The sequence below is a fragment of the Pygoscelis adeliae genome, unplaced genomic scaffold (assembly GCF_000699105.1).
Source record: "Pygoscelis adeliae isolate BGI_AS28 unplaced genomic scaffold, ASM69910v1 Scaffold106, whole genome shotgun sequence".
Lineage (NCBI taxonomy): Eukaryota > Metazoa > Chordata > Aves > Sphenisciformes > Spheniscidae > Pygoscelis > Pygoscelis adeliae.
In genome coordinates this window covers 4,834,549-4,847,644 of record NW_008824939.1, presented here as the reverse complement: position 1 = coordinate 4,847,644, position 13,096 = coordinate 4,834,549, and the positions used below count along the sequence as shown (strand labels likewise).

General features: G+C 38.0%; 2 protein-coding genes across 2 annotated transcripts in view; one reads left to right on the top strand and one right to left on the bottom strand.

Annotated features, from left to right (window-relative positions):
* SLC25A12 (solute carrier family 25 (aspartate/glutamate carrier), member 12) overlaps positions 1 to 8,299 on the top strand; it is a 44,895-nt gene extending 36,596 nt beyond the window's left edge. The window contains exons 12-16 of the mRNA XM_009325438.1: positions 2,125 to 2,265; positions 4,250 to 4,388; positions 6,700 to 6,858; positions 7,050 to 7,140; positions 7,687 to 8,299. Coding sequence (XP_009323713.1) covers positions 2,125 to 2,265; positions 4,250 to 4,388; positions 6,700 to 6,858; positions 7,050 to 7,140; positions 7,687 to 7,882 — 726 coding nt within the window. The 3' untranslated portion in view covers positions 7,883 to 8,299. The remainder of the gene's footprint in view (positions 1 to 2,124; positions 2,266 to 4,249; positions 4,389 to 6,699; positions 6,859 to 7,049; positions 7,141 to 7,686) is intronic.
* A 1,976-nt stretch (positions 8,300 to 10,275) lies between these two features.
* Positions 10,276 to 13,096, bottom strand: part of DYNC1I2 (dynein, cytoplasmic 1, intermediate chain 2) — a 30,314-nt gene continuing 27,493 nt past the window's right edge. Inside the window, exons 15-16 of the mRNA XM_009325437.1 lie at positions 12,561 to 12,686; positions 10,276 to 11,831 (exon numbers count right to left, since the gene is read on the bottom strand). Coding sequence (XP_009323712.1) covers positions 11,718 to 11,831; positions 12,561 to 12,686 — 240 coding nt within the window. The 3' untranslated portion in view covers positions 10,276 to 11,717. The remainder of the gene's footprint in view (positions 11,832 to 12,560; positions 12,687 to 13,096) is intronic.

The window sequence follows — 13,096 nt, the reverse complement described above, 5'->3', positions numbered from 1 at the left end:
CATTTGAAATTGGTTTTCTGTTTAATGCAATACGAACAAAAGAATTGGTTATTGTTTAACAGAACTTGCCAAATGAGAATTTTGTAAGTTTTATTTAGATTGGAACTTTGCCTGGCAGGACAGCCATTTCATCTTGCATGGATAGGTGTGTATGAACTGTGAAGGAAAAGGTGAGATGAGAAGTAAAGAGAGTCTGAAGAATGGCTTTGCACACGAGTGGTGTCAGGTAACGGAGTAAACACAATGCATTAAGTCCAAGGAACAGAAGATGGGATCAGTCTGGCTGGTCTGGGAGCGCCAGTGACCTTCCTGATGGTTGCGATAAACGTCCACAAAAATGTAGGCTTTGATTTTCTTTCAGAGGGGTGAAGAAGTGAGGGAATAAAACAAAGATTAACAACCTAGACTGATCGTTTGAGTGGAAAGTGTTAAAGACAGTAACTACTACAGTGGAGACAATTAATGAAAAGCAGGGGTTGTTCTCCCACTGTTTGCATCAAGGTGCTTTAGTAAAGCCATAACGATGATTTTAAATGTCACTATTGAGTGAGGTAATAAACGGGGCTTGCAATAAAAGGGTGGCGGTGTGGTCAGTAAAGGTTCCATGAAGCATCGGGTGCTTGGTCAGTGAAGATTCTGATGCTTCATGCCCCCCCGTCCTGTAGATACTACCTGAGTGCTTAGTCATTCCCAGTAAGAGCTGTTGAGGTTTGCAATGCTCTTTTGTCTCAAGTCTAGAATAATTCAAGTTACCAACTTCTAAGACATGCTTCAGGGCTAATCTCAAGTTTATTCTGCCTGCTGCTGGAGAGAGGAAGATTGTGCTATAGGCAGAAAGGATTAGCGTTCATTAGTTCTGAATCAATTTGCAAAGAACGCCATGCATGCTGTCCAGGAGGTGCTGTAGCAGACTATTGATTTTCCTTCACACACACCCCCAGCATCACAAAGAGCGTTTATTTCCTGGGCAATTTAGAAGTGGAAAAAAGCTTTACTTGCAGATGTTCTGCATCTTTTTCCTTCACTAAGATTTGATGGGTTGGAGGAATAGATCAGGATTAAAAGGAGCTTTTAGATTGTGGAAGAAATGCTTTTTAAAGTTGGCTGTATTCAAGTGGTTATATGCCATAAATTTTATGGAAGTGATTTTAATTTTTAAATGAAAAAAAGGTGGCTTAGGAAGAGGGGAAAAGAAAGCTTAGTAAAATTTAGCTGGTTTCTGATGAACCACGCACTTCTCCAGAAGTGAATGGTAGTACCTACAGCAAACCAGGGAGAAATCTAAACATGTCATTTTAAATAGGTTTACATGCTTCTGCAACTGAACTGTCAGATTGAATCCCTCTCAAATCTGAAATATATTTCTTTGGAAGTCTTTGGTTAAAGTGCAGAATCTCAAGCAGCTCTGCAGCACTATTGCTAGGAAGTATGCAAGATGGTCCTTCAGCACTGCTAACAGAGTATTTCCTGCATGTAAAATCTGCCACGCTCAGCTCAGAGAAAGATATGACTCCTGTTTCTATCTAGTATCATATTTTGAAATGTTACTCTTTCTATTTAAATTTTACATTTTGTTTCCACTTAGGACAATTAAAGGCTGCTAAACAAAACACCAAACAACTTTTCTAATAATTTAAAATTACACCATTAAATGCAAATTTACCTTTTAAACAGCATCACCACTAAATGCAAATAACATGTCTACTACACATTGGTGATGGATTATTATTGAATAAACATAAGGTCTTCTTTATATGTGTTTGATGCTCTAGTAGCACAAGTCTAATGATTATTTTGGTTTAGTATTTTGTGTAATATCTGATAGACTTTTAAACACAGCCACGGCTTCTAGAAAGTGATGTCAAGGAGAAAAGCAGAGACAAACTGAATTAATCCACCTCTGTGGACTATAAACATACAAATGTGAAAATTTATTTTGTACAAACCTGTGATTTCTGGTTTGGGGCTTTTAACTTCCAGACAGGTGCTTTATTAAATCTCTCTCATATATTTTTACATGAGAGTATCAGCCAATGCAGGGAGACGTGAAGGCACTTGCAAAAGTCAACCTGTCATCACGTGCTCTAGTAACGCAATTTACTTTCTTTTTCTTGGGGTTTGCAGGCAGGAGCTTCCCAGGTCATCTTCACTAATCCACTGGAGATTGTAAAGATTCGGTTGCAGGTCGCTGGAGAAATTACTACAGGACCCAGAGTCAGTGCCCTCTCTGTTATAAAAGATTTAGGCCTTCTTGGTCTTTATAAGGTATGTATTTCTGCTTTGAGTGGCTTCATCGTTTTATGTTTTATGCTAAACTTTTACATTGTTGAAACAAAAACTGTTAAAAACAAAGAAACCTTTTGAATTTAAAACCAATCTCTTCCTGCAGGGCAGCCCCACAGTGGAAAACTGAAGAAAACCCACTTCTATATTAATGGCAGTGGGATACAAAAAAATACTCCCCCATTCTATCCTTTGGGCTTTTATGCCAAGCTACAGGGAGTCCTGTATTGCAGACCTGCTGGCTTCTGGCACTGATCACTTCATTTGGTGGGGTTTTGTGAAAAGTTTCTTTAGCTTTCCCTGTGTGTTTTTCTTATGTTTATTTTGAATCTGTGTTATCTCTATTGTTATCTTTGCAGCAGGATATTCTTTTTGTCTTAATAATTTGATGGCAGTGAAACAGTAGTGGAGTTTAGTAGGATTCACATTTTTAAGAAGTTAAGTGGTGGGATTTGTCGATAACGAATTCCGCTAAAAAAAAGCCCATACTGTACTGTACTACAGCAGAACGCCAGTCAACAGATTCCTTCCCTGCAGGTATACTTACTACCATCATTACAGATCAGATGTAATGGAGCAGAAGCTATTAGTTTTCTTAAACAAGGAAGAGTATTTCTTCCTGTATCTTCTGCCAGCGCGAGGGGTAATACGTAAATTCAGCAGTTATAGTAGCTGTGTGCTTAAAAACATTGTTTTACGTGATTTGTCCATAGACAGGCAATAATAGTATAAAAATGTGCAAATTTACTTCTAGAGCTGAAGCTTTTGTTTTGAATTCGGTGGATCAAATTCATGACCATTACATTTCCTAAAGATCACAGATGTTTTGGTACATGGGACAAAATTGCCATTTCTGTTTGCAGTAATTAAACAATTGAGCTTACTAAAAATTCTGCTGTTCTTTAGAATTGCATTATCGTTTGTGAGTAACTGTAAGAACTCATTTTAGAGCATAAAGTGTCTGCATGAAAATCACTGAAGGGACGAGTTTGTCTTTCTCAGGTCTTCTGCTTAGGCCAGGTAGGGTTTGTAACGTGTGCTGTCTGTATTTATAACTACTGGGAGACTGGCCTCAGTTGGGTCCGTTGCGTGCAGGCTGCTGGCTTGGAGTATGCTGGTTGGGTATTTAGGCCAGGAGTGCTGTTTTTATAACATGCGAGCTTTCAGGGTATGCAAATGAGATTTTTGGGCATATGAGTGCTTATTTGAGCTTTGCACAGAAGGAGCGATTTTAGTTGGTAACAGACTGATGACTGAAGTTGCTAAAAGAAGAATATTAGATATGTTTTATTACGAGTATTCCGCTGTTTTTTCAGCATGCAAAGTTCTGTTAAGGAACTCTTTAATGCCAGGTTGTGGCCAGGAGCTACTCCTTGCAGTATTATCACAGGCCGCTGGTTTTGTCTCCCTGTATCTTCCCCTGACTAAAAGACTCCCGTTTTGTGATGGTTTCCCTCTTTTTGCTAGCCTTCCTGTGCAGCTTCTTCAGTCAACCAGATGACGATCAGTGGAGATCACTATGAGGTCTTACAGTCCTCACTGATATTTTAGTAATGCTTTTGTGTTTGGTGGAAATAATGGCATGCAAGGACTTGTCTTGCTGCTTCCGTGGTTGTGGGTTGTTGTCAGCAAGACGTAAGGACAGACCTTTGTCACTTCCTTCATCGCATTTGGACACATCGTATGTAAAAGGTGTTTATCCTAGCTACTGATGTCACGTATTGCTTACTGAAACTAGACATGAACCTTGACTTTTCCTCATTCTAGAAACTTACTTTAGATGTGCTTTATTCTCTTTTCAAGTTCAACTCTACATCTTCTGTTTCCCGAGACATTTTATTTTCTGTGTTATTTACCTGGTAGGTCAAAAGAGTTGGTACTTCCTGGGCTCAGGCTGCTTGCTGGATGTCAATTTTAACCTTATTTACAAAATTTATTTGCATTACGTCTGTTTTCTGTGTGACAGGGTGCCAAAGCATGTTTCCTCAGAGACATTCCCTTTTCTGCAATCTACTTTCCTGTTTATGCTCATAGTAAACTGATGCTTGCTGATGAAAATGGCCATGTGGGAGGGCTTAATCTCCTTACAGCTGGAGCCATTGCAGGTAATTTTGCAGAATGTTTTCTGGAAGTAATTTTTTTTCTTTTAGTGAGTAATATTTAATATTCATTCAGTAAGGAAGGGTACTGTACCATTGTATCTGATTTAATCTAAATTTGAACACTGTTATCCTTAGTGGGAGGCGATGTAATTTTGATGAGAGCTAATTACATTTGCATAATGTGGATAAACAGCGTAATGCAGCTCAGCAACTTGTAGTCAAATTTGATCTGTCTGTCTCAATGGGGTTTTACTTGTTACTGTGCTCTCAGAGTCGAAGGCTAATTTGAATCTTTGATGAACATAAAATGAGGTATCATAAGAGCTAAGAAGAAAATGACTTGCCTAGTTCTGGATTCCTGAATAACGGAGAAGAAACTTAGTTTAAATGTAATTGCTAAAAATAGGGCATTAGCTTGTAAAGAAGCTGAAGTTAAAGTATCATACTCTGAAATTTACAATATTTTAAGGCTTCTCAAAAACGTTTAGTATAAAGAGAACAGGCAGCTGTGATAAAAAGATGTTTTTACTAAATGGCAAGTGGCATAAAAATACTAGATGTAGGAACTGCGGTGGTGGATATTTAAAAATGTGGATACAGATGGCCAGAGTCTGCACTGCCGAGGATTAGATCACTAGAATGAAAACCAGGTATCTGCAGCCTCTCCATCGTGAACGGTTCTCTGTTGGCATCCGTGCAGTTTAGAAACATCGTTGGGCTGAACAGACCTTTTGTTACTTGTTACAGTCGTAAGGAGTCACTATATATCACATACATCAATCATGAGCCGCCTGCGTGTAAAGAGCAGTTTCCCATACTGGACTTGGTACAGAGCTTGGCTGCACCTGGTCTTTGCCAGTTGGTATGGTCCTCGTGCCCGCGGGGAAGGCAGAGACCAGCTAGGAAACTAGTAACAGATTTGTAGCCCTGTTTATTCTCAAGTAATGCAGAGCTGCCCGAAATGGAAAATTATTTAGCTTACTGTACTCATAGAAGCACATACAAATATTATTATTTAACTTGTATCTCATATAAAGACTCTCTGTTTTTAGATTGCAAACTTCACAGCTTCGTTCGTTTGATTACTATTTCTGGGTCACTCACACTAAGCGATGAACCCTATTAAAAATGAGTGTAACTCTTGTAGGCCTAGTTTTACAGCGTGTACAGGAAATCTGCCTTTCTGAATTGCAAATTTCAAATTCCCGATTGCTCGATCTACTCCTGTTATGTATGTGCTGCAGGGAAGAATACGGTCTGAACATACCTGCCTGTAAAGGAAAATCTGCATATGGTTGCTATTAGTGTGTGCTTGTAGGCTTAACTACATTGCTTCTGTTTTCCTTTAAAACCTCCGGAATTGACCAGGAACACTTTTGAGAGTTCATGATCACCTGTGCAAATCAGTGACTCGTTAAACTTTTCATTCAATGTTAACCAATAGTAGAGGTTCAACAGAAGTCAAAATCAATTTCAAAACTCTAAGTCAGAAGATGGTTCCTCTTTTTAAGAGGTTGAAATTTTTACAGTATTCAGAAGTATTCAGAAATATCTCAGATAACACAGTTGTATATAACTGTGGAGTACATTTCTGAAAACTTTCTCCTTTCCTTTGACTAGAAAGCTGAGAGTGGTGCCTTGGAAGTGGAGATTTGTTCTTCCATCACTGTTGGCTAATACCACGCTGCTGGTACTAAGCAGACTTGTAGAACACCTTTATTGTCCTCAGTCTTTTTATGGCTTGCCTATTGAAGCAAGCAGCATCTATTCTCCTACAGAACAGTCCAAACAGCAGTCCAGACATACTTCTGTAGAATAGCTGTTCTAGGTAGTAGTTTTCTTCTAACACTTTTAACAAACGGATGGGTAGGATTCAAGTTCCCAAATCAATCATCTACGTGATTTGCAAAATACGTTGTAGAGTATTAGCAAATACAGTAAGGTTGCACAACTGATTTTTGTCATGGATATCTCTTATTACCTATATAGCATATGTGTGAATTGAAAAATGCCTCTTTTATCTGTATTTCAAACTACTGTTAATGGCAGACCACTAGAAGATGTTGAGAATTGCTGCTGATAGTTTATTATTATGTTCTGGGCTATCAGTTATAGCCTTTAAATTTAGAAGAAACTCAAAAGGATTATACCAAGAACAACAGTTTATATTAGCATCAAGTGTAAGAACTTGCATTTTTAGTAATGTCTAATGCTTGCAAAAAATATTGAAGTCTGCAGTTGCATTTTTCGGTTAGAAGCCTTTCATCTTTTACAAGATTCTTTGTGCAAATTAAATGTGGTTTTCTTCTAAAAGGTGTGCCTGCTGCTTCTTTGGTAACCCCTGCTGATGTCATCAAGACAAGACTGCAAGTGGCAGCTCGCGCTGGTCAGACAACATACAGTGGAGTTATCGACTGCTTTGGAAAGATTCTAAGGGAAGAAGGCCCTTCGGCTTTCTGGAAGGGAGCTGGAGGTGAGAAATGCACTCTGAATATGAAGGCTGACCCCGAATCTGCAAATTAGCACTTGCTTCGTTAAGGACTCCAATTAGAGCAGTATTTGCAGGGTCTGATTCTGAAAAACATAACATTTTGTTAAAAATGTTTAGCTTCTCTCCTGAGAAACTTTTCTTTGTTTGACACTATGATTTGTAATATTTAACAGCTCGCGTGTTCAGATCTTCACCCCAGTTTGGTGTTACTTTGGTCACTTATGAACTTCTGCAGAGATGGTTTTATGTCGATTTTGGAGGCCTGTAAGTCAAATATTTGCTTTTTAGCGTGCACAAAAAACCCTGCCAAGTTAAAAAAAAAATAATCTTACTTTTCTTCACGCATGGGACCACTTAAACTTGGTGACTTTGAGCACCTGTACTTAAAATTACAGTATGCAAAAAATTCCCCCATCCTTATATAATTGAGAGAAACTTGCATGCTACTTCTAAACAGATGAGGAGATAAAGAATCATTTCATATTTATTTTAATATACTACATAAAATTTCTATGTCCATTGTAGCAAGATATTTTGTCCATTTTCCCTGTGTCACTGAAATAAAAATAATTTACAAAGCTACCAGTAAAAATGTAACTTCAGTTGCTGCCTTGATTTCCCATGAAGTAGTGGTCTGAACTCTCAACTTTACCTGACCATAGAAGTGAATTAATTAAGGTCAGCTTTAACAGTCTTCCATACGCAGACAAAAGCCTTAAGTATTGAGTCTAGATTTTGTAAAGTTATTCAGGATTAAGAAAACGCTTTAAATAAAGGAAAGGCGTTTTTTCTTTTTCTTTCTTCAAACAGCAAACCTTCTGGAGCAGAACCTATCCCAAAAACTCGAATTTCAGATCTTCCTCCTGTTAACCCTGAGCACATTGGTGGATACAGGCTTGCTACAGCTACATTTGCTGGTATAGAAAATAAGTTTGGTTTATATCTTCCAAAGTTTCGATCTCCTGGCATCGCCTCCGCTCAGCCAAAAAGTGCAGCTGAATCCTGAAGAGATGTTTCAACCTAACAAAGCGATGCAGTGGAAAGAGTTCACAAGGGGTAGTACTGTATTTTTTCCGGTCAGCTGCATGTTGTTCTAGCTGAACTGAGCTTGCAAATCTAATTGCTCCTTTCTAACATTAATATATACCTGCATTTATTTGTTTATTTGTACACAAGGAACTGACTGAAGCTGTGGTTCTATGCCTCGTTTTAACCAGTGGCATGAATCTGTAGCCTAGACTTTGCCTTGCACAGCTTGCATTTAATGTTACTGTACATATTGTACATCTTTGTACAGAGACATCATGGCATCTACACACGTACCTTTATATAATGGGCATTGCAGTTCAAAATAGTTTGAAATGTACAGAATGTTTTGAAGGCGTTTTGTTAATCATATGACAATAAAATATTTAAAAACACAAGTCAGTTCACTTCGTCGCGTTTATATAGAAAAGTTGTCCAGTGTGATTTCCACCCCCCCCAATATAGATCAAAATTTAAAGATTAGATGTACCCATTTAATGAATGTACAGTACAGGACACATTAAAATGCAGTGTGCTGGCTTGTAAGCGTAAGAGAACACAGTAATTAGATGAGCACATGCAATGTTTTATTTTGCAGCCCTACTTTGTAACAAGGAATTCCCTCGAAATACATGGTAATACTAAATGTGTAATAGATCTTACCTCTGTGGTAGCATATTTAAAACAGAATGAGATATTTGCCAGTTATTAGCTGACTCGAGAATCTTTACAAATAAAATACAGGATTTATTACTCAGAGTGCTTTTTTCCCCAGAATGGAAAACTTTTTGTAACAAAAATTGAAGGCATTCTCTTTATTTTTAGATTGTTTTACCATTGAAAGATTAGATTATTTGAGGCGGGGGGGACCCACACGACGACGACTTACTTTTATATTCTTTTTATATGCAAAACTGATTTTTTAGACTTCCAGGAGAGGAGAAAGGAAAAGCTTGAACTATTTCTGGCTTAATGTCTGCCAAAAGTCTATTCTGGTGTAATTTTTAAATGCAAAAATGTCAGAAGAAATAGGGGAGTCTAGATTTCTGCAGTCCTAGAGGAAAGGTAGTTATACTACCCATACAGCCAGAGAAGAGATGGGTGGGTTTCCAGCCTCGCTTACTGAAGTATGGCAACCTCCAATCTTTAGTTTTACATGTTTCTTTCAGGGTTAAACATCCTGGAGTACAGGGTATCCCGGCGACATAAACTGATGTGAGGTTCTGTTACTTTCTTGCTCAGGTGACAGCAGGCCAATATGAAGAGTTTTAGTCAGCTTATGAAGAAATGGCTTCTTAGAAACCGAACACTACCAACACAGACAAGCCCTCCTCCAGTTCTAGCCTCTAAACAAGATGCAAAATCTTTCGGTGCTGAATACTTTTTAGTGAGCTAGAGGGTACAATACATTGAAGTTGGGAGTTTGATCACTATTCTGCAACATGCATATATATATATATGTATATATAACCCCATTAGAAGAAGGCTTCTGTCTTTATTTGGTTTTTTTTTTTTTCTGTTTAAAGAATTACCTGTTCTGTGCAGTTTTCTAGAGACAGGCTTCCCAGGAACTCTCCCATATCTATGTATTTGTTCTGCGCTTTTCTAAATAGATACAAAAATGGTAGGTACCCACTGGCATTTAATCTTAGTCACAGCTTGCTGACTGACTCGATCAAGGCCTTAGGAGACTTTACAACGCAAGACAACAGTTGTATTTCTTACAGCTCCAAAACCGGACAGTGTGGCTCCCAGGATGATCATTTACAGTATCTAGCATCACTGTTGGTCTCTTAAAGTTGCAGGTATGGGTTTTACAACATTTTTAACCTGTACTCAACTATTTTGTGAGGGAGGAACACAAGCAGGAAAATACAGAATGTTTTTGTTGAAAATTATTAAAAAGTTGAAGTTCTGCAACACTAATGCCATACGACCTGTATGTTTATGCTACAATCTATTGAAAGAAAGCCTTATCTACTGGATTTCTGAAAATGTAAGTCTGAAGGAAATGCATTATTAGATAAGAAGTAACAACCTCAGTAAAAAAAAAAAAAAGACAAAACCAGAAAAACCCCCCAAAACCAGCAAAACAACAGAACATTCTGCTCATTAAGAACTCCTGTGCCTAAAGGGTAAAAATCATAACGTGATGTGCCTGTTCTTTATATAGTTCACGTGTTTCGCAACAGAACAGATAGCTGCTGTCCTAACGTTGAGGAAAACATACAAGGGAAATGTCAAACTGAACAGCATGACTTTGCACTGAAAGGTGTGTGTGGGGGGACTTTTGACAAGTCAACACCAATGGAAGCCTAAACACATTTCCCTTTCAAACCCACTGAAAAAGAGAACCTCCTGAAGACAGAACTGCTGTTACTGCTGCCTGTGTCTCTATGAATTGCTCGTAACAGAACTGAGACAAGGAGAAATAGGAAAAAAACACAACAAAAAAACCCCACTTAACACACAAACAATGAAGGAACAATAAGAATACTTCTGGACGTAAAGCTGATTAAGGAATATAAACCTATTTCCTACTTTTAAGCATATAAAACAGCTCTTCTGGCAAAATTATAAGCTTGTAGCAGATTAAGAATACTAGAAACAAACTAGAGTCCTAAGTTAAAAGTCAATCCTGGTTTAGTGCCTAATTAGTACAAAGTCAGAATATTTACTAAAAAACCCCAAAAAACCCAAACCAAACACCACAAAGTCCCCCCAACCCCAAAACCAGTCTTGATGGGAAACTTTATAATGTCCTAAGAAAGATACACTCAAAAAAATTTAACCTTTAACACAAATTCCAACCATTCTCTTTCAAGCCATTGAGAGGTTTGGTTTCAATAAAAATGTTAAGCAATTAAAATATCTTTCTTTAACTTAATATGGAAAATTAGTAGCAAGTCTGTAGTTAACAGAATGCAAACCATCATGCTATAGAAATTAAGTCAAAATCTAGTTCCTTATCCTTTGGAAAAGAAAAATTTGACAACAGAAGCCTTTTTCTTTTTGGCCGATTGCCATGGTAGGAAGTGGAGGTTGGGGGTAGAAAACAACTCTTGTGATGTGTGTAGTAAAATGAAAGCAGCAGCTCCCAGGAACTTTCTACTCTCAAACTACTGAAGGGACAGAGATTAGGGGTCAGGGCAGTTGACAAGAGCTCATATAATATTTATTTGTGAATCAGTCTCACCTTTTAATGCACCAATTCAAACAAAAGAACTTGGTATTAAATATGTATTTCATTAATTCAGGTCCAATTATCAAATAAGTTTGTAACTACAGACAAATTTTTATTCACGTATATTACCCGCTACCAGAGTCTGAGGCTTATCTATATATAAACAATGAAACTTACTTGGAACATATGCATGCATATCCATGGGTAATTTGAAGAGTTCAAATTAAAGAATGCTTCAGAAATTTACTGCCTAATGAAAGTTAGTGTGTAATATAGAAAGTTTAGTTTAGAAACAGAACTTTTGCTTTTCAGAAACAGATGCTGTTACAAAGTGGAAATTTCAGAAGCCCAATAGCAAATTTACACCAGGTTAGCATTTCAGCAAAAGAAGTTCCTTGCAAAGTCAGTTAACTGTATTAAAAGTTACACAAATCCAAGAATGTGCTTGTAATTGATATATAAAAAGTGACAATGCAAGATCTGATTTTCAGTGATCTTAATACATTTTCAAAGTCCATAGCTGAATCCATATATTCCTCCCTTAAGCTATTATTTGAACTGACACATGCTTACACTTTTAAGATTTGCATCAAATCATTCATAGTCTACCACTGCTGCCTATTTTAAAGGCCTACGCCGGTATGCGGGTTGCAGCTTCCTCTTCTGCATCAGCTCTGTTAGCGTTTATTTCTGCCAGTGTTCGACCAAATCGAGTCCACTCATCACTGCGAGGAACGGCAATTTGCTGTTGACAAAGAGAATGTCATTTAAACCTACTGATAAATAAAACCTGAGCTCATTTTGAACAGCAGAGTGCTTAAGTAACGTTCAGAAGAGGTTCCAATAGAAAAGCTTACCTTTATTTAGTGTAACTTTTAGTTAGTTAGTAGTCTGAACATCAAAAGCTCTAACTAATGAAAGAAGCAGAATTTGAAAATCCTATATTTAAGTATGTAATGATACTATTACAAGCTTGCATGATACGTCTCCGTCTGAGACACTGCCTCCAAAGGGGAATACTAATGCCATGTCCTCATCCAATCAATTAGTTACGTACTACTGCAGTACACGTACTTGCAATAGCAACAGCTTCCCTGTAGAAACGAAGTCAAGACTGCTTCACTGCAAAATTTTTTGTTCGGTACTTCTCAAGCTATGGTCAGAATTCACATGCGCCGCAGTTACAAAGAAGATAAAGTCTCTACAGACAAAATCGCTGATTCTTTCATCTTATTTCACCAGCCTTACAATAATGTTTTTACTTTTTGATTGGCTGCCAGATAGCATGCTAAAAAGTTATGCTAGAATACCCGAAACGGACACAAAAAGGAAACATTAATTTGAAAATAAAATTTAAACCTTATTCCTCTAATGACAGGGGAAAAAAATTGAAAGCAAGTTGCTAAATAAGAGTAAAAGTCAAAGAAACTTGAGTGTTTTGTAATGTACTTTGCACAATACGTGGTATACATACCTCTCCCACGTCATATATAACTATTTGTCCCTCTGAATCACCTACAGCAATCTCTCTCCCAGAATGCGTCCATCTCACACGGTTCAGAGCAGGATTGCCCTCCACAGTAATGCTTGCCGTTGGCACCTGTACCCATTTAAAACACATTGCTAAAAATGCATGAAGATTCCATAAGCTGTAGATTACAGAACACACCTAGTCCCTCAGTGTTGTATCAAAAGAAGCGCCTCAACATTTCAACTGAGGCAGAGTACATAGATCTCAAAGACTCTCACTGGCCTTATGCTATCGCCAGTGACATGACCAACACAACACATCATGTCCCTTGGCCGAAGTACAAACATCTTCTATCAAAAAGCACGTCTGCATGCTTGTCGTGAGACAGGAGGCATAGACACGCAGTCAGTCAGACAGCAAGGAGGAGCCCTGGGATCTCAAGAAAGATTATGACAGAGGGCAGGGATGAAGTCAGCTGCTTTGGCAGGTCAAATCTTGTCCAAAGGCTGGAACCGGGTAATTCCAATTTGAAGCCATAG